The 24,481-nt window shown below is 41.2% G+C and overlaps 1 protein-coding gene and 1 pseudogene across 1 annotated transcript in view; both read right to left on the bottom strand.

Annotated features, from left to right (window-relative positions):
* EEIG2 (EEIG family member 2) overlaps window positions 1–24,481 on the bottom strand; it is a 68,403-nt gene that overhangs the window by 10,768 nt on the left and 33,154 nt on the right. The window contains exons 3-9 of the mRNA XM_019746515.3: window positions 22,572–22,601; window positions 17,550–17,666; window positions 13,911–13,957; window positions 6,904–7,007; window positions 1,307–1,402; window positions 493–682; window positions 266–393 (exon numbers count right to left, since the gene is read on the bottom strand). Of these exons, the coding sequence (XP_019602074.1) occupies window positions 266–393; window positions 493–682; window positions 1,307–1,402; window positions 6,904–7,007; window positions 13,911–13,957; window positions 17,550–17,666; window positions 22,572–22,601 (712 nt within the window). The remainder of the gene's footprint in view (window positions 1–265; window positions 394–492; window positions 683–1,306; window positions 1,403–6,903; window positions 7,008–13,910; window positions 13,958–17,549; window positions 17,667–22,571; window positions 22,602–24,481) is intronic.
* On the bottom strand, window positions 1,411–6,890 carry LOC141568441 (26S proteasome non-ATPase regulatory subunit 11 pseudogene; annotated as a pseudogene).

The raw sequence follows: 24,481 nt of genomic DNA, 5'->3' as shown, positions 1-24,481 counted from the left end.
CCAGGTATACAAACATGGTAGACACTGACGCATAACTAAAAATTACAATAAAAGCTCTCTTTAAAATTGATCTTTTAAAAGTTCATCCTATTCCGAATTTAGTATCTGTTCTTCGAAATACGCTACAAAGTTATCTTCAGATTTTTATGGGCATGACATTTATTTTACAAATGTACTACAGTCAGGTCACAAGGTCCTGCTGACCCCTGGGTTACAGAAACCTGGGTGACATGCATCTCTATTTATTAAATTGTCACCTACATACCTTCTGCACTGGAATCGAGGCTGAAGTCTTGACTTTGTAATATTTTCTCCACAATGTCATCTGCATCCACTCTGGTGTCATCAACTCGTTTCAGCTGAGATTCTACAGAATCTTGTTTCACTGGGCACCTTTGAAAATAATTAAAAATGTTCCCTCTTTTTTATTATGTTATGATAACAAAGGTGTTTTTCCTTCTTCCTCATTTAAACTGAGACCAAAACTGATACCTGTTGAGTGTTTCGGAAGCTGTATCTTCTTTATCAGCTGTATCAAGGTTTGGTTCAGCTGCTTTTTGCTCTACTTCATCACATGGCTCCAGAATACTTTCAGTTCCTGTCGATGTGCTTCCCACTGAGGTGTTTCTCCTGTGGCAGAACTCAGAGAAACTAGATGACCGGGAGTGGCACGTGCTATACCCTGTCAGAGAAAACCATTTTGGATAGAGCACTAATGTCAAACACACTGCAATCATACGTTCTCCTCCCACATCACAGCAATTTCAATAATGAAATTAAAGCGATAAATGTCGAAGGAATTCAACTTCATTTTTGGCCTCTACCTGATATTTTTTTTAAAATTAAAGTTTATTAGGCTGACAATGGTGAGTAAAGTTACATAGATTTCAGGTGTACAATTCTGTATTATATCATCTATATATCACATTGTGTGTTCACCACCCAGAGTCAGTTTTCCGTCCATCACCGTATATTTGATCCCATTTATCCTCACCTACCACTTCCCTTCCCCCTTCCCCTCTGGTAACCACTAAACTATTGTCTGTGTCTATGAGTTTTTGTTTCTTTGTCTTGTTCCTTTGTTGCTTTCAGTTTTATATCTCACATATTAGTGAAATCATATAGTTCTCGACTTTTTCTGTCTGACTTATTTCGCTTAGCATAATAATCTCAAGACCCATCCATGTTGTTGCAAATAGCACTATTTCATCTTTTCTTATGGCAGAATAGTATTCCATTGTATATATACGCATATATATATATATCACACATCTTCTTTATCCAATCATCTATCGAAGGATAGTACCTGACACTTTTGACTGCTGGCTTGCATAGCTTGATGTTCTAGAATGTCCACAGGCACCAAGTTCATCTGGAACAGAGGCACTCTTTGCTGAGAGATCTGCAATATGTCATAACATAATGTTACTATTATGGCCAACAAGTCAATCAATGGTCAACTCGTTTTCTAATTTGCAGATTTCCTAAACTTCCAAGTTCATTATTAAGGAAAATAAGTTACAAAGTGAAAGAGATCCCTTTAAGTCAGTACAATGTAAAAAAGTGTACTGCAAGAAAATAAAAAAACTTAAATACCTTAGTTTACTGAAGAACTACAGTATTTTTTTTTGAAAAGAATTGTTTTTACTGGAACTCATCTGAACATCAGATATACCTGGTGTTTGTTAGTAAGAACCATTTGTACATCTGGTATTGATGGTGCCAAAACCAAAAAAGTGACTGGACATGATGGGAAGAGACACTGGGAACAAAAACCTGATTTTCGAGAGGACAATAAAAGCCAGTCAGATTCAGTGAGGATGTAAAACCTGGTACAACAAATCCTTTTACAAAATGTAAATTCATTATGAAAACCTGGAAGGATAATCTGAGAAAGGGAGAGAAAGATAAAAGGAGGCCAACAGGAAGGAGGCAGAAGGAGGGGAAAGGGAAAGAGAGAAAACAAAGAGATGAGGGGAAGAAGAAAATAGAGGGGCGGCCGGTTAGCTCAGTTGGTTAGAGCGCGGTGCTCCTAACACCAGGGTTGCCGGTTCATCCCCACATGGGATCCTGTGAGCTGCGCCGTCCACAACTAGATTGAAACAACTACTTGACTTGCAGCTGATGGGTCCTGGAAAAACACACTTAAAAAATAAATAAAAGTGTAGGGGAAAAAAAGTTTCCTCTTAAAAAAGAAAAAGAAAACAGAGCCGAGCACAATAAAGGTGCAGAAGCTGACTTGCCCAATGGCATTAAAGCTGGTTATGTAACCTCATCAGAAAACAAAGCATGTTGAAACACATGCTCCACTGCCCAGCTGTTCGATTTCTAAGAGGTAAATAAAGACGATCCCTGGGAGGGAGAGGTTGCTTGAAAACCCAACAACAAAAATTAAAACAAAAACCCACCAAATCACACCCTACAGTCTCATTTCCAATGTTCATTGTTAAACAAAGGAATAAAGCCATCTGACAGCAGGAGAGGAGGAGTGGGCCAGGTAGAACAGCTAATGGATTTCAGGTAGTCTGAGTCCTTTGGGTGGGGAGAAGGAGGAAGACACACATGATGGTCCGTCTCCGGGTTGAGAGAGGGGACAGAGAAGGGAGAGAGGAGCAGGAGAGGAGTAATTAAAATACTGACGTTGAACGTAGTTGACTATGTGAAGAAGAGCCCCACGCAGGCTCCCTGAGGGCCCACACTGCCCCCTGTGTGGCCATGGTGACACCAGCTCCTGGCCCGGTCCCCATTCCTTCACAGGTCGGAGCGGGCCCTGCAGGTGTTGCTGCTGCTGTGCGGCTGGGGCTGACCTTCGGCGAATGTGTTGGAGCAATTTGTTGGAGGGGAGAGGAGGTGGACAGGCCATATGCCAGGGGAAGGAACGCCGCATTTCAAATAAAAAAGAAAACAGCAGTCTGAACACACTTGTTTGTTTTGGTTCAGTACAAGCAGAATAAAAAGTCATTGCTTTGATGGTCAAGAAAACACCCAACTCTGAAAAGGGCCTGGCGTGGTGGCCCTCTCGCAGGAGGCAGAGAGCACAGTGTTAGGGAGTGTGGGCCTTCTTCCTTTTTTTTTAGAATAACCTTTTCCTTCTTCTTTTTTTTAAGCAATGCCCCCACTTCCAAGTTGGGCCAGTAAAGATTACACAAAAAATGGCACACTCATCAGTTGGAATCCAGATGCACTGAATGAGGATTTAAAAGCTTTCAGGGGGAAAAGTAGAACAAAAAGAAAAAAGAGTCTCCTAGCATTTTCCCCAAAGGTTTCAGTCTCGTGCCACACACACTCTCCAAAAGACTGCCACAGATCCAACGCACATTAGGTTCTTGGCTTTGTTCTGGAGAGAATCCACTACTTCACTCCCGTTCTGAATTGTTTCCAGAGCAGCTTCATAAGTTTTATCTACTGGGGGTTCATAAAAAGTAACCAGGACACCCTCCCCCTAGCCCAAGACCCATGAACTTATCAAGAATCATCTGTAATAATTTCTTTTCCACATCCACCTTGGAAAGTTTGATGAGGCTCGATATGTGTTCGATCTGTACTTGGGAAAAAGGCTCAGTGCCTCGGATAGGATTCTGTTCCAGGAAGTTACTACACAACTCGGCCAAGTGTGTTCTGATGGTGGGTCATCCCATAGCTCGGTCCGGTCATCTGTCAGGGCCTTTTCAAAATCTGCCAGTGTCTGTTCTTGCCAGCCTGGGCCACACATCTTAATGCTTCTGTCTGCCTCCCACATACTGAAGTGTGAGCCTCCTGTTCACCAAAGCTTGGGCGTCTTCTGGGGTGCCACGCATGATTTTGCACTGTAACACGTACTTCAGAGACATGTACTTCAGAGATGGCTTTGGGGCTATCGATGGAGTCACAACCCTCAAATACCTCATGGAAATGTGAGGATGCAGTTTTCCAAGCCTCTCTGCTGCATGGGTAATACCTGGGTGCATACCCAAGGTGGCCTGCAATTTGGGGGGGCAGATGGTATTTGCTGTGGTTTGCTCAGAGATAACGCAGCGTGGACTTTCTGCAAGTTGCTCAGGGCATGGTATGTTTTACTTTCTAAAAGCTGTATTTCCACCAAAAGGCCTTTGTCATCTTTTTCAACTCCTGCAGCAGCCGAGAACCCAAATGCAGTGCTTCCTGGTACCTTTTGGTACCAAAGTACAAAGACACCAGTCTTATTTCCAAAGCTTGGTGTAAGAAAGTTCTTTTCTCTGCTTTGTCCCATTGAATGCACTCTAAACACAACCCGACCTGCTGCCCTGTAGCTGCTTCCATATTAAGAAACAGATGGAGAAGAGAGCGGGTAAGACGAGCTGCTTTAGCCTTGCTGACGGAAGGCTCACACGTACTTCAGGAGTCCTCCAAGCTGTACAACTTGTTGTCTTCACCAGGAGAGACCCTAGTTCCAGGATGCTCTGTGCTTGGACCTGCATGGCTTCCTCACCTCCCTCCGGAATGTCACGCTTCACCACGGATGCAGGATGTCGAAGGAGGCCTCCCGGTGGTGCTCAGTACAGATGGGGCTCCCTGGACTCCCCCACGGCCAGTGACGCCATCTTGCTGCTCTCACAGTGTCCCCTACTGTGGCCGCTGATGCCAGACCTGTAGTACTTTCTTTCAATAACATTTAACAGCCCTCTATCTGAAAACTATTTCAGTTTTTATTGTTTGGTATTGCTAATAAAAATGAGTCAGGTGTATTCTTATAAATTCTCACAAAATTGTCAGGTTTTTTTAGAAAATCTTGCTCTCAAAACATTGATGACAGCAGTAAACTAAAGAGCACTTTATTACTTTAACATTAGTGTTGCTAGTGCTAGGCTATAATTTGGCCAAATATCTGTGGTTTAAGTCAACATAGCATGGAATACAGCACTGAGAGCAAAGATTCTTAAGAAATTGATTATAGTATTTAGTTTCAAAGTAAATGTATTTAAAAGAAAGCAGTGTCAAAGTCATTTCTAACAGTTCCCTGATAACGTGCACATTCCAGATGACAGTTACGTATTTCCAGAACCAGGCTTCTTCCAAAGAACACAGAACTGTGACCATTTTCATTAGGGTGAAATATCTGGAAACGAACTGTTTTTCATTTAGAAAGGAAACCACCTGAGTAACAGCAATTATGGCAGCAGTGTATAAATGATACTGAACGCAATTGGACCAACAAAGTCTGAACTCCAAGACTTGGTTCATATCAAGAATTATACAGGACTAACCCTGTACTCCCATGGTTGGCTCAGATCTTAATTCATCCATTTATCTAGTGGTTTACAAAATGTATTCATTCAGTAACTATTTATTAACCTCTTACCAAGTCAGGTGCCCAATACCGTACACAGGGGGTACAAAATAAGTAAGACAAAAAATATATGCTCAGAGTTTAGAGGTAGAAGCAGTTATAATACAATGTGGCAAATACTAAGATACGTACAAGCACCAAAAAGAGGCTGCTATGATAGAGCTCCAAAGACAAGTGCATGGAACACGACCTGATAATGGGGGAAAGACCCCACAGGAGAGGTTAACTCCGGGTCTTATCTAGGAATTCCTCAGCCAGATTAGCTGGGGAAGAGCACAGAGAACAACACGGCTTGTTTGCAGAAAAGGAAATCATCTGGTGAAACTGGCCAATAGGGTAGTGGTGTAGATTGAAGGGAAAGGAGAGGTGAGCAGGTGCCTGCTAATGAAGGACCTTCTGTGAGTTTAAAGAAGGAAAGAATTCAGTGGCTTTTAAGCAAGGGTGTGACATGATGAGATACACATTTTGGGAAGATCACGTTGGCAACAGGAGAAACGGGGTGAGGGTTTTCATAATAATTCAGCTCAGAGGAAGAGACGTTTAGCAGGCACAAATGACAGGACTCAGTCACTAAGTAGAAATGTGTGCCAGGAAAACTGAGACAGAAGCTACAAGAGGAAGAGTTAGGAAGACGTGCTGGCTATGTGCAACTGACACACCTGAGGACACCCATTCATTGAATATTCACTGAATTTCTACTGTGGCCTGGGCATTATGCTGGAGACACGGAGAGACAAATAAGACCTGATCGTGAAGAATGGGCTGAGGAGAAAGATAAATAGATGGATGTCAGTATAAGATGTGACATGAAGTGGACCTTTCCAAAAAGCATTTGGAAATATGTGCCTGGAGTTCAGGAAGGAGGTGGGGCGGCAACACAAATGTGTAAATGGAAAGTATTTAACTCATACTGACATGACCCCATGTACATTTATGTGACAGTTGACTCCAGGAAGACAGATGACATTGTCCAGGGAGAGTGAGCAGAGGGACAGGCCTGTGAAACATCCACGTTTAAGAGGAAGGTGAAAGAAGAGGAAGCTAGAAGCCAGACTGCATAGGTGTTTAGGAATAAATGGGCAGTATATTCTTTCTGGAAATTTGGCTATAAAAAGTGTGAGAAAGAGGGAGGGGAAAGAGAGCAATAACCCACAGAAGAGCAGTAGCCAGAGAAAGATGTAGGGCTAATCAATGAGCTATTGTGGGTTTTTGTTTTTTTTTCAATATGAGAAAAAATTCGGAATATTTACATACTAAAGAGAACAATCTAATGAAAGGTTAAAAGTGCAGGAAGGATTCACTGATCCTAACCGTGCAGTATCCTGTTGTTACGTGTGGGGAGGAGAAGCATGGGGGAGGGGGGGTGTCACTGCAACATTTAGCTTTTAATCGGTCAGAACAAACATAACACTTCGACAAAACGAAGCATCAGCTTAACCAGAAACTGCATAATCAAAACTCTGCCGATACTCATTGGTCCACTTCAAGTCATACATCTATAGAATTTTAAATCTGGGAGGGAATAAAGGGAAACCTTTAGAACATCAAGTGGCACTGTTTCTCACAAATTAAAACAACAATAAACTACACATCCATACCTGCTATTCCAAGATGGATTTTGAGAGTCTCTCCACCTTTTCTATCTTCTTCCAGAGATTCAGATTCACCAGCAATTGGTATAGACATTGATGTAGAAGGAGGCCTGTAAATACACATTTCTAAGGATCAGAATTTGGTATATGGGGAATCTGAAAGTTAGAAATATTGTCAGATTGGTTGTGTAGTCAGTACACAACCTTGGTAAGGTGCCTGTAATGCTACCTCTTTGACGGGGAAAGTTAATAAAGATCAATGAATAATGTATGAGCATCCTCAAAACTTGAATGAAATTCACGGCGGGAGTTTTTTATACAACAAAAAATGTGAGACTAGAAAGGGAGTCTGGAAAAGAGAGAAAGACTGAGTGTGTTCCCAGAACTAACAGTGGAGGGTGCTTCAACTGTCAACTCTACGCTCAGACCAGGCAGGGAGGCGTCTGCGAGGTGGAGGAGGCAGCTCCAAGCCCCTCTGCATCTGAAGTTGGAAGGGATACCTCCTGCCTCAGTGCCTATGTTCTCTCGTTGGCGTCACTAACTTCTTAAATACTGTCCATGGTTTTCTGTCTACTTTCTTCTCTGTAAATGGTTCACTTGCCTCAGGGAGAGTCTATAAAGAACCTCAATTGTTTAGATTTGCGTTTTGGGCTGGATTCTCTAGAAGCAGGTGATGGAAGTAGGCTGCTATCTTCATGTGGAAGCTGTGAAAAAGGGTGGGGCAAGTTGGAGTTCTAATAGAAATTTTTTTTTTTTGAATAAAACATCCCTAACCTTTTGAGGTTGATCTTCCTGGGAAAAACCACATTTTCCTAGAGACTATTCCTCGGTGACCTGAGACAAAATAGGAAGATGATCAAAGGAATCGTGAAGCTGATTCAGGTCCTTGAGGATACAGACATTTAAGATTGCCATTAAACCTATTTAATTTCTTTATATCCCAGGATCTTCTAATTTCCAAAATTCCATGTCCTATCGAGAAATTTTCAAGTATTTGTCCTGCAAGTAAATCAAAGTCCCATATCCCCAACCAAACTTATCTTCTGTCTCCAATCTGCCTTCTTCTTGTATTCCTCATCTCTGTGAGTGCCGCCACAACCCACAAAGTCACCAAAACTAGAACCCTAGGTATTGCCTGTCTCCTTCCTACTCCCATTTCTCCACATCCAATTTCCAAATTCCGCAGATTCTCGCCTAATATTTTTCCTATTTACCATCTCTCCTCTGCCTCCACTAATTAGTTTGGCCTTTGTACCTTTTCCTGGATGACGACAAGAGTCTCTTAGCTACGTAGTCTGCCGACGTCCATTCTATGCTACTGTCGCTGTGGTCTTTCTGAAACGTGCATATGAACACGTTCCTCTCTGATTTTAATACTTCACTAGCTCCTTAGAGATAAAGCTCAAACTCCTTAGAATGGTACTATCAGGCCCTTTGTAGTCTGGCCTAGACCTACCTCTTCAATTATCAAAAGCTGTATTTTTAAATACAGTAAGTCCTCACTTAACATTGTTGATGGGTTCTGTGACTTTAAGACAAATGAGGTACAAACAAGACCAGTTTTACTTTAAGCTAATTGACATAAACAAGAGTTAAGTTCCTACCGTATCTCATCGATGCTATAATGAAACAATGTTATTGGAGGACCTGCTGTGATATAAAACAGCTTGGTGAAAAAGCCTGCACTCAATGTATAAGAAAGACTAACAGTAAATACACCTGCAAAGAATGGAGCCGATAGTCACCGGCATTAATCACTGATGGTGGCTCATGCTGGCCTGACCCAATTCTTATCATTTTAATGGCAGCTCCTCTGGTTTTCCTTTGACAGATGGCCTGATTACAGCGCCTCTGTCCCCCCACCTCTTAGACCCGTTTTCCGGCCCTTCAGACCTCCCAGCCCGAGGCCTCTTCCCTTTCTCCTTCTCTATCAGCCTCCCTCTGGCTCCGCTCTTTCCTGTCCGGCCTGACTCCACAGTCAGACACTCTTAGCGATTTCTTCAGTTTGGCAGCCCTTGTTCTGCAGTCTCAGAACACTTGAAGAACTCCAACCCTTGATCATTTCAGCCATCTGCAACACTAACTGCTCTAATATTGGGGCAACTAAGCATGATGGAGAAAATTCATCAACCATGGGGATTGATATTAAGGCAAACTTAGAATCTAAAAGGTGAGCTGTGCCTTGGCAGCTCTCCTAAGTCTCCCTAAACAACTCAGGCGTGTTGCATAAATAATCCCCGAGTGCCTATCACGTGCCAGCTTTTATTCTATCACCCCTTTTGTTCTTGAAATGGTTTTATATCCCTTACAGAAATTATTGAATGCAGCTGAATTAAAGAACAAAAGCGATTAGATTATTTTATTTTAATTTCACAGTAATGTTAACAGTATATGAAAAAGGACCTTCTAAAATGACCACACCACCTACTTGGTATTCTGTAGATATTCCATGCCCTGTAAGAACGCCATAAACTTGTGTAAGCTGCTTTCTCTTTCTGGAATGTCTCTCTCTGCCTCCCCTGCTTACTACTTTCCTATTTATCTTTTCAAACTTAGCTCAGTGTCACCCCCTCAGTGAAGACTTTCCTGACTTTCAGGGAAAAGTAGATGGGACTCCGTCCTCTCTGCCTCAGTAACATCGTATGTTGTGTGTCCATTTCCCACATAAGCAGTGAATCCTTCAGGGCAGCGTTGATCTTACTCATTTTGGTGAATGTGTGAGCATGGCAGCTGTCAGTGCACAGACATGACTGAATGAGCGCATCCTGGGACCAGGACAAACCAGCTCTATAACTTCTGAGCCTCAGTTACAGGTACGGTTACTACTCACATCACACAACTGTTTCAAGAATCAAATTGGGAAACTGTAATCTTCATTTAATCATGCTGACAAATGGTCACTTCCTTTCTTCTAGACTATAAATGCTCCACAGCTATTCAAGGGGTCACATCATCCCTAGATCTGCTTTATCACCAAATTACCAAATGCCAGTATAGTGTATAATTTTTCTCTCAAAATATTCTTTTGCTTTATCAGCACTAGTGGTTGCCTTTCTTTTCAGAGTCAGTTTCATTCTTTTATAAGAGTTGGTGGATATTTGATGAGTTGTGGAGAACTATAAAACAGAGTAGGAGGTACTAGGTGGTTAGAGCTTGACTTACTGGCTGTTCTTCATAAAATACTGGCCTCATAGTATAAACTTTGCTTCAGAAAAATTATACAGTCTATGCCACAGATCTTCTGCTCATAAAATACCAAAACTAGAATTTAATCTGAAAATGCTAAGGATTGGCTTTACCAATAGTTTCTCTAGTAGGTTTTTAAAAAAATTTTATATCATGAAAAATTTAAAGACAGACAAAGGCAGAGAAAATGGAATGAGCTTCTCCAGCAGTTATTTAAATCTGTGTCTTACAGACAAATATGCAGTCACTCTAGTGCTCTGTGCCTTAGTTTTCTCATCTGTAAAATGAGGACCTGGATTATACCAACACTTGCTGAACTGACTTCATGAAGCTCCATCAGGGACTTCAGGGGGGTACACACATTTTTGCCTCTCAATAGAAAAATGTCATATACTGGGATTATAATACATTTGAGCCAAAAACAACCTTATGACTAAATATTTTGGGGGGAAAAAATCACCAAACTGAACAACTTCCAACATCCTTTTCAGCTCTAAAGTACTATGATTTTATGTATTTATATACACTTAAATATAAGTTGATAAAAATAATTTACTTTTTCCTATTCAATCCATACTTAGTATGTACAAGTGAATGGATGTGTTAAGAGTTGCCCTTTTTCCACGGACAGATGCATAATTTCAGATATTCAAAGAAAAGAGAAAACAAATATTGGGGGTTTGATTCTCCGGAGAAATACTTTCATATATCTTGGGCTGAGGTAAGGTCTATTTATTCTAGTAAGTTATAAAAGTCTTTTTCTATAAATATAAACTCAGAATTACATTTGTGGAGATAATACAGAACATAAAGTGATCTATTTTTGAGCTTTTCAGTATTTAAATTTCACAAGTAAAGAGGTAAAATAGCAGAGGAAGGGCTAGTAAGGGACTATTTGTTCATAAAAAGTTCATGAGAAGAAACGATAAATTCATTTTCTTCTACTAAGTTTTGCTGCTCATTGTCGCCTTTCACCCAAAACTGATTCCACTAGAAAAACATACTGTCACCCAAGAAATAAAAAATAGTATATCAAAAACTGTTTAGTCCCAAGACAGCAGGAAATAAAGAAGTCAGGAAATTATGGTTTGAGAGAAGACAGTACAGGAAGGCTAAGTTAGAGGAAAATGCATAGGTTTAATCAATAAAAGATTTATATTAAAGTATATATTTTCATGTTTACAAAACAGTATGTGAGTAGAGAACTACACAGATGTTGCTATTAAAAACATGAAGTTGATGCATAGGGAAGTAATGTTTTCTTTACTTTTCTAAATATATTTTTCTCAGATATTTAAATAACATCTAATTAACTTTCATGTTTAATCATTAAGTGTCTTCAATTGCTGACAGGCAATCCTACTGCTTTCTTCCATTCAGTTCACTCGCCCACTCTCTGAGAAGCCTTTTACACATCTTTTCCTCTTTCTTCAAACCACCACCTCCATCTTTCATCTTTTTTTTTTTTTTTAAACTTTTGTTTATTTTAAGCGTGTTTTTCCAGGACCCATCAATCCAACTCAAGTAGCTGTTTCAATCTAGTTGTGGAGGGTGCAGCTCACAGTGGCCCATGTGGCCCAGGTGGGAATCGAACTGGCAACCTTGTTAAGAGCACCGCGCTCTAACCAACTGAGCTAACGGGACGCACCCGATATCCTTACTCTTTAATGACCACCTTGTTTCCTATTTCACTAAGAAACCAGCACCAATTTTAAAATAACATCTATATGCTTCCACATCTCATATATGTGCATCTGTAGCCATATTCTCTACCTTCATCCCTCTCAACAATCCAAGGACACTGTTCTAGCAATTGTCCCCTTTCTCTTCTGCACCACATTTCCCCCTCTCTACTGGACCATTCCTATCAGTACACAGATACAGTAGTCCTCCCTTATCTTAAAGTTTAATTGAGATTAGGCACTGTATGAGATTAACAACAATAACTAATAATAAAATAGAATAATTATAACAATAAAATCAGGGTTACTTGAACACAAGCACTGTGCTACCGTGACAGTCGATCTGACAACTGAGATGGGTACTAAGTGACTAACGGGTGAGGAGCAGATACAGTGCAGATGTGCTGGACAAAGGGATGATTCACATGGACAAAGCGGGATGGTGAGAGATTCCATCACGCTACTCAGAACAGTGTGCAACTGAAAACTTAGGAATTGTTCATTTCTAGAATTTTCCATTTACTATTTGTGGACCATGGATGACTGTGGATAACTGAAACCACAGAAAGCGAAACTGTGGATAAGGAAGGAAACCACTGTACTCAACTGTCCAATTTTTCTCCTCCAAAATCCTCCTTAACGCACTGCAACAAAGCTGTAGTCTAAGCATTCCACCAAAGTATTTGTCAAAGTCACCGACCGTGTCTATACTGCAAAATCCAAAGGTCAAGCCTCAGTCCCCACTTTCCGTGACCACTTCAGTGTGTATGACAGACTATGACTCCCTCCTTTTTGAAACACGTTCTTCACTTGGTTTTCAGGGCAGTATTCTCTTTTGGTTCTTCCTCCTACGTCACTGGTTGTCCAACCCCTAACATGCTGGAGTGTCCCACACCGCAGTCTGGTTTTTTTTCTTTTTTAAAAAAATTTATACTCACTCCCACTGGTCATTTAATCGTATCTTATGGCTTTAACTAGTATTTATGTGCTGATGATGTCATGATTTTCAAGCAAGTACGTATCTCCAATCGGGGCTCCCCACTGAACGCTGTAGTTGTATATCTAACTGACTGCTTGATATGCCCGGATAGATGTTAAATAGGGATCTCAAACTTAATACGATCAATACCTAAGCTCCCAACCTCTTCCTCGTGTAGGCTCTCTCATTTCAATACATGGAAAAACCATTCTTCTAGTTACTCAGGCCCAAAACTTTGGACTAATCAAACAGCCGCCTAACTTATCTACCAACTTCTGCCCTTGCTTCCTTTGTCACGCTCACAGATTGTCCCCTAGCTCGCCGTCACAGTCAGGTCATTTTATTCCTCTGCTCTAAATCCTTCAGTACCTTTTTATCTCACTCACATTATAAGTGGCCTCTGAGACTATTATAATGGCCTACAAAACTCTTCATCAGCTGGTCTCATCTCCTATTACTCTCCTCCCTCATTCACTGTTCTAGACACACTGGTCTCCTGGCGGTCACTTGAGTGTGTCAAACACACTCCTCCCCCAAGGCTTTTGTCTTTGTTACCTCTACCTCGAATGCTCTTTCCCCAAATATCTGCATGGCCTGCTTCCCACCTCCTTCAGGTCCCTGCTCAAATATCCTCTTTACCAGGGAGGACTTCTCTGACTACTCCATAGAAAATAGCGGCACTCCCCCCACCATGGACCTCCTACCCTGCTTTATTTTTCTCCAAAGCACTCACTGCCATCTTTATATTATACATTTACTTGTTAGTTTGTTGTTTTCAAAATAAGCTCCAAGATATCAGGGACCGTGTCTATCATTTTCCCCCCTGCTGTTTCTGTTGTGTCTGGAACAGGGCCTAGACATGGGAAGGTACTTTATAGGTATTTGTTGAAGAAAATTTGTCCACAAATGTCAAATTAAAAATTTTAATGTGTATAATTTTACCCAAAACCTGAAGATGGCAAAAGACATATAGCTAAAATTATTGAGTGTGGAGAGCTTGTCTGGTAATAGGTAACGGTAACTTCCGTGAGGGTCAGGTCAGTTCCCTAGGAAAGGAACCATCCGGTATTGACCTGTAAACACTAAAATATGAATATAAAAATTTAAACCCATAAATCACTATTACACTTTCAGATAAATAACACATTTACTGAGCATCAACTTACGTTTTAAAACAGGGGTCACCAGACATCAGCTGCATACTGATCAAAACCTAAACATAAGAAAAAGAAATTCTGTGATTATAAAAGATCTCTTGAGAGAAGCCATGTTCTACTAACCTATGCATCCTCCAGAGCACCGAGCCCAGTACTTCCTACTTAGAGAGCATTAAATAAAATGATTGCTAAATTGGATTACATCCGATGTTAAATCGCTGCTTTAAACAGACACAGACTAAAAATCATTTTTAACATTCAAAACTTTGGCAAAAACCAGAGTGGAGACGATGGACACAAAAAGCAGGTACTTCAGCAGCACCAAGCCTCTGGGTATGTGCTGTGTGCGTCTAGTTTGTGTCTTTCCTCCCAGCGGTGCTCAAGTGTTTAGAAGGTTTCCCTCCAACTTGTCGTGTTGTCGCTTCGAGGGGTGCCTGCTGGTGGTGGCCTGTAAGAGTAGAATGCTTCCCGCCTTTGCTCCAGCTTTAAATCAGAATTCAAAGCTTTGCTAATGTTTTCTGAAATGCTGCTGTTTGCTAGTTGCTGAGTGCCTTTTAAGAATCAGCCATTGGATCTGACTGTGTACTTCTGGGAATAATAATGATAACGGTAGTATTAACAACATTCATGATTTGAGAACTTATTATGTGCCAGGCAGAAGCTAAGTGTTTTATATAAATTATTTAATTTAATCTTCAAAACTCCTATTAGAGATCGATATTTCCATTTTAAGCCTAGGAGATTGATATTTTCAAGATCAGGTTGCTAGTAAAGGGCAGAGCTGAAATCTGAACCCAGGACTGCATAATACTAAAACTCATGGTCTCAATGAAGAACAGTGTATTATATATATACTGTTGTATACATATATATATATACACACTAATGGCTGATATGTATTCTACATTCTCATTTTATTCTTATCTCTTCACCCCAGTACGACCACTACTACTCTTTTTCTCTTTAAATGCTAAAAATACCAAATGTGTGACCTACACCTGCTGTGCTGGTTTCCTCATCACCTCTTCTTTCATAGAACTCTACAACCTGGTTTCCAATTCCATCAAAACGGCACTCTTGACTATCTTGAAAGTTTTAGGGAGGAGATGGAGATGCCACATACAGCTTTCAAGAAATTGTGTAGGGAAGTAGAATCGAGAAATGCGACAGTGGTTGGAGCCGAGAAGTTGCCTGAGCTGATGCTTTGTGTGTTAATGAGGATGGTTCATTAAAGGGAGAGATGATTGATTAGGAGAGGGGAATATCCAAGGGGCAAAGCTCTTGATAGACAAGCTTTGGATTCTGGAACCTATGAGTATGATTGACTTCTGACAGGAAGAGGGGCACTTCATTCATCGTTAAGAGCAGGCAAAAAGGACAAGAGGGCTGGAGAGATAGGAAGACCTGTAAATTCTGTAATGGAAAGATGAGAGAATTAGCGCTTAATGGCTTCTATGTTCTCAATAAAGGATAAAGCAAGACCATTAGCTGAGAGCACGACTGGTGTGTGGCGATAATGAGGAGAAAGAAGGTGTGAAACAGAATTTCAAGGCAACAGGGAAAGGGGGTAGAGTACGATTGGTGGTGGTGGTGGGCATGGCTTTAGTGATGCCAGCTAGGCTTGGTGGTGTGATCTTCTGCAGCAATGTCCGACGACTAGGATGCAGACCTAGAGAGGAGAGTTGAGTTTGACTGAGGTTAGGGATTACTCAGGGGAGGGATTGTTCAGGGGAAGGCAACAGAGGGAGACAGGGACAAAGGAGCAAGGAGTACTTTGAAAGTTATGATAATCATGGATCATGGAATCTAAGCTGGATAAAGAGGAAAGCGAAAGCAAGTGGAGGCTGAGAGAGTGAGACAGTGATAACATTCAGGATAGCTATGTGAGTAGTAGACCAAGAGGGCTGGAGACAGAAGAGGTAGTAGCAGGAGAGAGGAATGCTTTAAATCGAAAATTTGGAGTTGGTAAAGTTTCTATTGGCAAGAAAGTCCAGAGTGTGACCATGGGTGTAGGAATTGAGATCAAGAAAATGAAAAGGTAGCTGGAGATACGTAGTTTAAGGAACTGGAGGCGTTAGGCACATGTAAGATTAGTCAGAGTGAGAGACTGCACAGAGGAGACAGCCCAGAAGGAAAGCTCACCCCCACAGATGCTGAAGCCACCAAACATGATGACAGACGGGATAGAGAGAAAAACTGTGAGCTAGGAGCTAAGGCATCAATGAGTGGGAGAAAGAAGGTAATTAAGGGGCCAGGAGATCAGAAGGGAGAACTGCGGAATGGTGTGATCTATAAAAGAATACGGTTTTTGTAGGACAAAGTGGGAGAATGGGGAGCCAGGAGGAGACTACTCCATGAGCTGGCCGGAAGGAATGTGGGGGTCTGAAATGTCAAAGTTCAATTTCTAATAAAAACACCATAATTCAGAGAAGGATTATCTATCTTCTTATGTAAGAAGTATAAAGGAACTGAATTCAGTGGCTTGTTCTAAGACTGAACTGTGTCGCCTGCTCCTGGTGAGTCTGATGCTTTGACGGCATGGTAACGTGAGAAGATGGCTGACCAGGTGGCAGAAGGTCTCAGCTCTGCCTCTCACTACTTTAGGGAGACCTTTAACCTTCTGAGTCTCAGCTTCTTCTACAAAATGGAGACAATCTATGCCCACCTATCCAACCCCATCTATTTCACAGAGGTATATGCAGTGCTTTGGAAATTTTTCATCTATATAGAGATCACCATAAAACCATAAAATTAACAAGATGTGCACAGAAGTTAATACCAGGTTATTTTTCTAACTTTCTCCTTATCTTCTTTCACCACCTTCCTCTCCACCCCAGCTACATCCCTTTCTTTACAGCTGCTAAATTTGTGCAAGGAATGGACTGGCTATAATAACCACTTCATGCATTTTCACATCTTCAGGGCTAAATATTTACTGAAAATAGAGTTTGAAAACTAGGTATGGGGTAATTCTTTGCTCCACTAACTCTGACCATCCAGCTCTTATTCAGAATTATTTTTCTTATCATTAGATAACTTACCATCATGGGTGACCTAACTGAAATACAGCAAAAGGTTTATCCAGTGAGTCTTACGAGGTACAAGACACTTTACAAATGTTTTCTCAACAGCTCTCATTTAATGCTCCCACCAACTCTCTGAAGTGTATATTCTGTCTGTGGCCATCAAAACGCGTGGCCCCCGATGGTACTGGGAAACAAAGGGCATACGTCCAAAGTGAGTTCCACCTATCCCTTCACTAGTGACAAGAGAGCCCAGTGACTTCTCTGTGGCCACCACAGCTGCTTTGGAAATGACCTTTCGGGAGTTATAAACATTTTAAGCTACCCATTCATCATGCTCCTTCCTCCCAACGAGCCCTTGTGCTGCAGTGGTTGTGTGCACTGTTGCCGGAATGGTCAAAGCACCAGAGAGAAACACCTTGGGATCAAGACGGTGAATATTTGTTACTTTCACTGTTTCTGTGATTTGGGTATTTTTTTCCCCTACATGGTGAGTATTTCAGTGGTGAGGTCAGCTTGTGATCTGAGTATTGATTCCCATCTTGCCCTTGAGAGTATATACCTATGCTTATTTAAAATGCAGAGAATTTAATTTGTTGACATGTAAACCTTGAAACGTGCTTACTTTAAGAATGGAATTATCCTGTCTTGTATTTTTGGTATCATAGCCTTCCAGTAAACAGCGGCGAGTGGTATTTCCTGATCCAGCAAACTCTGCCAGGTTTAGATCTGCAAAGCCCAGCTATGAAAAGAAGAATAATTATATTAATAGAATATCTACTAGGCTTCTCACATATTCTACTTAAAATAAACATTCAACCCATGCTCTAGACAAGCTACCTAAAACTATAGTCATTTGTAACTTCTGCCTTCTTAACAATATCTGTTTTGTTATCTACTTAATGCATCTTTAAATTGGGTCCCTTTTGGTAAAAAAATTTATTACCTATTCTACTCTTGTCTTAAGCACTACAGTCTTTGAAATCACAGATGTTATGTGCCAAATATATACCTATTTTTCTTGTACACATTAAAATATGTCACTGTTGAAGTTAATCATGTCAAACCACTAAAATCATTGCAAGGAACAGTGGTCCTCACACCGTCCTGTGGGAAACACGAGCAGACCCGTCATGACCACTTGCATATCCATATAGAAAACTAACCAGACTCCCCTCTCCCTAATCTGGTTCTGGCTCTGTTCTCAGTTAACCCTGGTGACTGCAGACAGTTGCAGGTTATTAAGTTCTTGCTCTCCACACAAGAACGCAAATGATTTAAGCGCATCACACACTTTCTTTGGTATAAGCCCCTTCTCCTTCAGCATCTTCCGTAACCTTGTCTTGCGGGTCACCCTTGAGCTGACTCTCTTTAGGGACCCTTCTTCCTTTCCTCCCTTCCTCAAAGCTGTGCCCACACCGACCCTCTCTGCTGCTGCTCAGAAGTTCAGCTCAGACCCGTCCCTCCCTCGTGCCACTACCCACGTTTGTTCTCTGTTTTATGCAGCTACCAAACATTGCCCTCCGGTCTTTCCCCTGATGTTGCTTAACCCTATTTCTTCTTTCCAAGTGGTACAACAAGTCAACCTCATTATAACTTTTTTTTTTTTTTTTTTTTTTTAACAAAGTCTATTCTCTATGACTAAGTATATAGGGAATCTTTTAACAACAACAAAAAAATGTTTTGAGTTTGCGATTATCTCCCTGAATACATAATAAAAAGCAGTGATAATTTCAGACACTGCTGTGATTTTAAGTTGCCTGCTTTAAGATTTTAAAACACACACTGCACACATATGAATGGCATTCAAGATGAAGATTTTAATTGCCAGCTGGAGCATTATTTTAGTAGCTTTTAACTGGTACAAAAAGAATGAAGGGTAAGAACTTAAGAGACTAGTTGAAGGGCCACAAGCCCCAAATGCAATAGGTCAGAACACAGCAAGCCACAGGTAACACCTACCTAACTCACTTGCCTCCTGTAGGGGTCCAACGGATCAGCCAAAAAGCCTGGGTATGGCCAGGACAAAGCTGCATCCAAATGAGCATGTGAAGACTCACATGGCTACATGACCACATAGCACCCACATGCCCTGGTTCATACATTATCTTTCCTCTATAACCTCATTACCTCCTTCACATCTGTACTCTGATGATGCCTTGCTTCCTATTTCACTCAGACGATAAGAGCAATCAAAGAGCACTTAACTTTCATAAGCTCTCATTGCCAGCCACATCTACGCACTTACCTGCATCTGTGCCCACATGTCTGCCTTCCCACTTACTGTAAGTGAACTGGCTGTGCTCCCATCTGAGGCCAACCGCTCTCCTCTCACCTACTCAAGTTCACAGCTCCAGGAATTCTTCCCTCTCTTTTGCATTCTAAAACTTCCCTTCTCTGCTGGATCATTCCCAGCAGCACACAAACATGCTGGATTTTCTCCATCTTAATGAACAAAAGAAAACAAAACCTCCCCTCACCTCTCTCTCCAGTCTACTGAACTATTTTTTGGCTCCCCTTTATTGCACAACTCCTTGAAAGAGTTCTCTGTGTTGACTGTCTCTGATCCCTCTGTCCTCGGCCACCTCCTCAACTTTATCTCCCCATCCTTATTTACTCTTCTAGCCGCAACGTCTGTTTCCTGTTTCCGTGGAAATGCCGAGATCACCTCAAGGCCTTTAACAACTACTGTTTTTGTTTTTTCACCTGATAGCTTCTCTCTTAGACCTTCTTGTTGCTTTCTTCCTCACTCCATTCAGGTCTATGTTCAAATGTCATCTCTCTAAAGGGGCTTTTGCTGAGCATTCCTACTTCCCCTACCCTGTAGCAGCCCCCCTCATCCCTTATCTGCTTTATTTTTCTCCTTAGTAGTTATCATCACATCATGTACATACGCATTTCATTTTTATTTAGCTCATTGTCTGCCCCCCCCCCCCGCTTCAACCCTCCATTAGAATGTAAGCTCTATAAAAGCAGGGATTTTTGTTTGTTTTGTTTACCGCTGCATCTTCAATACTTAGAATAATGCCTGGCACATGGTAGGCAGTTAATACATGTTTGTTGAATAAAAAACAGCTTGTTGGCTTACCATCCACTGTTGGGATGCTGATATTACAGTGTCACTAAGCAAAATGCAAGTTAAAAAAAAAAAAGAATCCGGTCAATCCCTATTCAGAAAGCATTAAAAGGTGGGGTATGCCAACGTGATAGTTCAGGCTGAGGGTCTGAGCACTGTTTATGTGCCAGGCCCTGTTCTAGACACTGGAAAATAGTGATGAACAGGACAGGTAAGGGCTGTCTTGTTACATACTAGTGATGTATCAGAGTACATACTTCCTTACGATTTTGTCTTTGGATTCACTGATATAACTGTCTCATTAACACGGTATCTGTGGACAACGTTACTTCATTTGCCAAATAACTTAGAGCATCTATATTCCGGGTAATGTTAGGCATTAGGAATGAAATCCTTCCTATTCTCAAGGAGCTCACAGTTTACTAAGGGAAAACAGAAAACAAATTCCTATAAAAAAGTGTAAGTGCTGTGACAGAGGAAGACAAACTGCAAGAAAGAGGGGAAAAGAAAATTTCTCAGCGGGGAGGGATGACTAAGCTGAGTCTGAATGACAGGACAAGAGGAGGGAGGAGTGTAACACACACAAGGCAGGGAAAACATCAAGTCACAAGGCGCTTTCCAGGAAGTTTACGAGGGCAGTATGTCTGAAGCACAGGATGAATGAGTGTGAGTGAGTGTGTGCGCGTGTGCGCGTGTGTGCGTGTGCGTGTACGTGTGTGCATGTGTGCGTGTGCACGTGTGTGCGTGTGCGTGTGTGCGTGTGCACGTGCGTGCATGTGCGTGTGTGCGTGTGTGCATGTGTGCGTGTGCACGTGTGTATGTGTGTGTGCACGTGTGTGCATGTGCACATGCAGACAGATGATCTGCAAACCAAGGTGGGTCTAATATACTGGGTTAAAGACTTTTCACTTCATTGTCCTTTACAGGTAATAGATAGCTGCTGAAGGACTAAAAGTGAGGTGATGATATGATCATGTTTGAACTTGAAAACCATCACTCTGGCAATTATATAGAGGAAGGCCTGGAAGGAGACAACAGAGGCAGAAAACAAAAGATAGGGGCCAATGTTGGCTTTAAATAAGAAATAATGAAGGCATAACCTAAGGCAGTGGACTTGGGAATGGAGAGAAGGGATGGTTTCAAGAGCTTTCTGGAAGGGAGAAATCATGAGGATTTGCCAATGATAGCAGACCCTGTTGTTGGCTTATCCCACCATTCAATGCCCTCATACTCCTTGCTAGCGGAGCTCTGATTTTATTCGTGTCCACTTTTAGCTCATCCATGTACATAAGGAAAGTTAACTAAACCTCTAACTCATTGTTAAATCATCTAAGCTAGGGGTGTCAAAACTTTTTTCAACGGTTTTCACCAAGGGCCTTATGCGGTAAAATACACATACAGCCAGGCCACTCACTCGAGGTGAAGTACGTATTGCCTCACTTGGTTTATTTAAGTAAACTAAATATATTTTTGGAATTTGCTGCGGGCCAATTAACAATGGATTGCAGACCGCAGTTGGCCCGCGGGCCGCAGTTTGGACACCCCTGGTCTAAGCTAACTATGGCCATCCACTCCTGTTGGCTATGGTTTAGGAGTGGGCATATGATCCAGCTGTGAACAATGAAAGGATGGGAAACTTCTTTGAGGGCCACCTAGGAAAACTTTTCTCAGGCAAAAAAGTCATACGTGGGGAAGCAGCTGGATTTTGCCATATCTGAATGTGTAGACTAAAACTCAAGCAGCCATCTACCTGGTGACTATGAGGGTAGCTAGCCAAGGTCAAAGTAACCACGTAGATAATGGAAGAACAGAAAGAGAAAAGGAACATGGGTTCTTGATGACATTCTCCAGTCAGTGGATTAACTAATCCTGGAGTAGTTCTACTTCACATCTACTTGTTTAGTGAGATTTAAAAAAAATCGCTAGGTGAGGAGGGTTTTCTGTTACTTATAGCAAAGAGGTTCCTAACTGACATTGCAGCTAATTTTAGGGAGTTAGGTAGATGTGATGGTTGGAACTAGTGCCCAGTACTTGGCTCAGGTGACTGGGTTGATGGAGATACCATCACAGAGACTGGAAATAAAAGAGGAGTGTGTGGGTTTCTGGTAGAATGACTAATTACTCCTTTCTTCTGTTTAGCAAAAAGGTGAGCACATTCACTAGGAATTGCTTACAGCTAGTAAGCGTATAAAGGAAAGAAAGGAGAGATCACGTATATGCAGAGTGCTATGAGGACACAGACGAGCGGTCCTACTCCACTCGTGGGGGCAATGGTGGGACTGGGAATACTTCCAAGGGAGACTGAATTAACAGATACTACTGCTTAATGCAAACCAGAGATCATTATCTAGACAGGAAGCTGAAACGTAAGAAGAACATCCCATAATCAGCATTTAGACAGAATCTGACTATAATTTATTGTTGGCTCCAGCTGTTCAATGTCCAAGTTGCCTTATTTAAAGATAGCCAACCTGAACAGCAATTAGAAGAGCAAATTGTTTAATTTTTAACTTTGTCAATAGCAATGAGTGATATTACAAATTCCAAAAGAGTTAAAGAACATTTACTTACCTTTGCATAAGTTTTTCCACCTTTTAATTCCTGCCAAAGATAGAAAATACTATAAGGTTATCACATGATTAAAGATTTAAAATTAAATATACGTCAAATAATTCTGGGTTTTTCATGTCAAATAATTCTGAAGTAGAGATTTACATGCTGGCAAATATAGACAGTATAAGTCTAATGATCTTATATCCAGCTATTTGGATGCCCCTCCCCCCAAATAATCAGAATTTTTATTTAGAATTTAACTTAAATCTGAAAGTGACAAATGCTAAGAAGACAAGTTAATATTTAATCTATTTGCTGAAGAAATTGCCGAAAGGGTCCTAGACACATTGCAGGAACCCAAATCATCAAAGAAAAGTTAAATTACTTACTTAGTTAAGCATATTAACACATTGTAGAAAGATTTTAACAAGAGTTAAAACCCCTGCCAGAGACAACCAGTTATCAATTTGTGGAAGGTATCCAACATACTCCATGCATACGTATGCATATGTATGTATATACTCTTTTACAGAAATGATAGCGTACTACACACGCTGTTCTATCTATGCCTTACTGTTTCCATATATATATATATATGGTGTTGTTCCGTGTTAGTATAGGAGAAACCCTCTTATCCAATGTAAACAATGGCAAAAGTGAGAAATACAAAATAATATACAGATGTCTTACCATTTTAATTTAAAATATAGAACTGTACATTGATTTGTCAAATCTCTGGATTTAGGCTGTCACACAAATGTGAGAATAAGTGTAAAACACTTAGAACAATGCCTAGCGTACAGTATATGCTGTTTAAGTGTTTGCGATTATAATTAGGGCCAAACTTCTCTCTCCCCACCCACTGTTGGAAACAGGTTTGCTGGATGGAGCTGTCTCTTATCTTTATTCCATAAACCAGATACATGATGCATTATCTACCATTTCTATCATTAAAGTGGTGAATTTAAATAAGCTGAGAAGCAATCTACGGTAAATTCTATTATTCATGAATATTTGCTGCCCCTCCCCTTCTGTGCCCCATTGAGGCTGGTGTGGCCGTGCCACCAGATCTACCCCATTATGAATTATCGAATTTTTCTTATTAGGTCATTGTCATATTCCCTTAATAGCACCCTTTGTAAAATAAAGCAAAATAAAACTTACTCCGATGATCCTCGTCTCTTCTAGCATTCTTTTCTTTGCTCCCCTCTGTAACTAATCTACTCAAAAGACTTAATTTGCAGAATCCCACTCTCTATTCAATCATTCCAACTGGCTTTTGTCCTCATTTTCTCACTGCAATGGCTCTTAAGATTACCAATGATCTTTTTTATTAAAGCCAAAGGTTCTGTCTTCATCTTACTTAATCTCTCAAGAGCATTTGAGAGGCTTGCCCACTCCATCTCCTTGCTTTTATCATTTCCTCTAACCTTCCATGGTGCCACAATTGCCTGGTTTTACTCCGACCTCATTGGCTGCTCCTTCTCAGTCTCCTTTGCTGGACCTAGACCTGCACTCGACCTCTGTAGAAAGAATGCTAGTTGTACCCCAATTATCCATTCTCCCCCTCTCCATAGTAACAGAGTCCTCTATTTTGAGCTGGACACCTGGCTACCGAAAATAATGATGTTTTCTACCTTCCTCCTGTGCTACGGCAATATGACGAGCTGACCAAAAGCACGTAAGTGATACGTATGCCTTCTTGCTCCTTTCCTGAACCCGCTAAGAGTAATTTATTCTACACCTACGTGTGAGTGTGATCCAGAATTTGGCCAAGGGCCTCTTGTCTTCTCTCTACATTTTCTCGCTGGGTGACCCCATTCAGGTCTACGGCTCTAAATAAAAACCGCAAACCGTATGCTGATGACTCTCAAATCTCTCCCTACTCTGAACTTCTCCTCCGAGTGCCAGATTAGTATTTTAAAATG

The sequence above is a fragment of the Rhinolophus sinicus genome, chromosome 7, assembly GCF_057876585.1.
Source record: "Rhinolophus sinicus isolate RSI-liver-muscle chromosome 7, RSI-T2T, whole genome shotgun sequence".
In the NCBI taxonomy this organism is placed as follows: Eukaryota; Metazoa; Chordata; class Mammalia; order Chiroptera; family Rhinolophidae; genus Rhinolophus; species Rhinolophus sinicus.
This window is presented reverse-complemented; position numbering and strand designations above follow the sequence as displayed.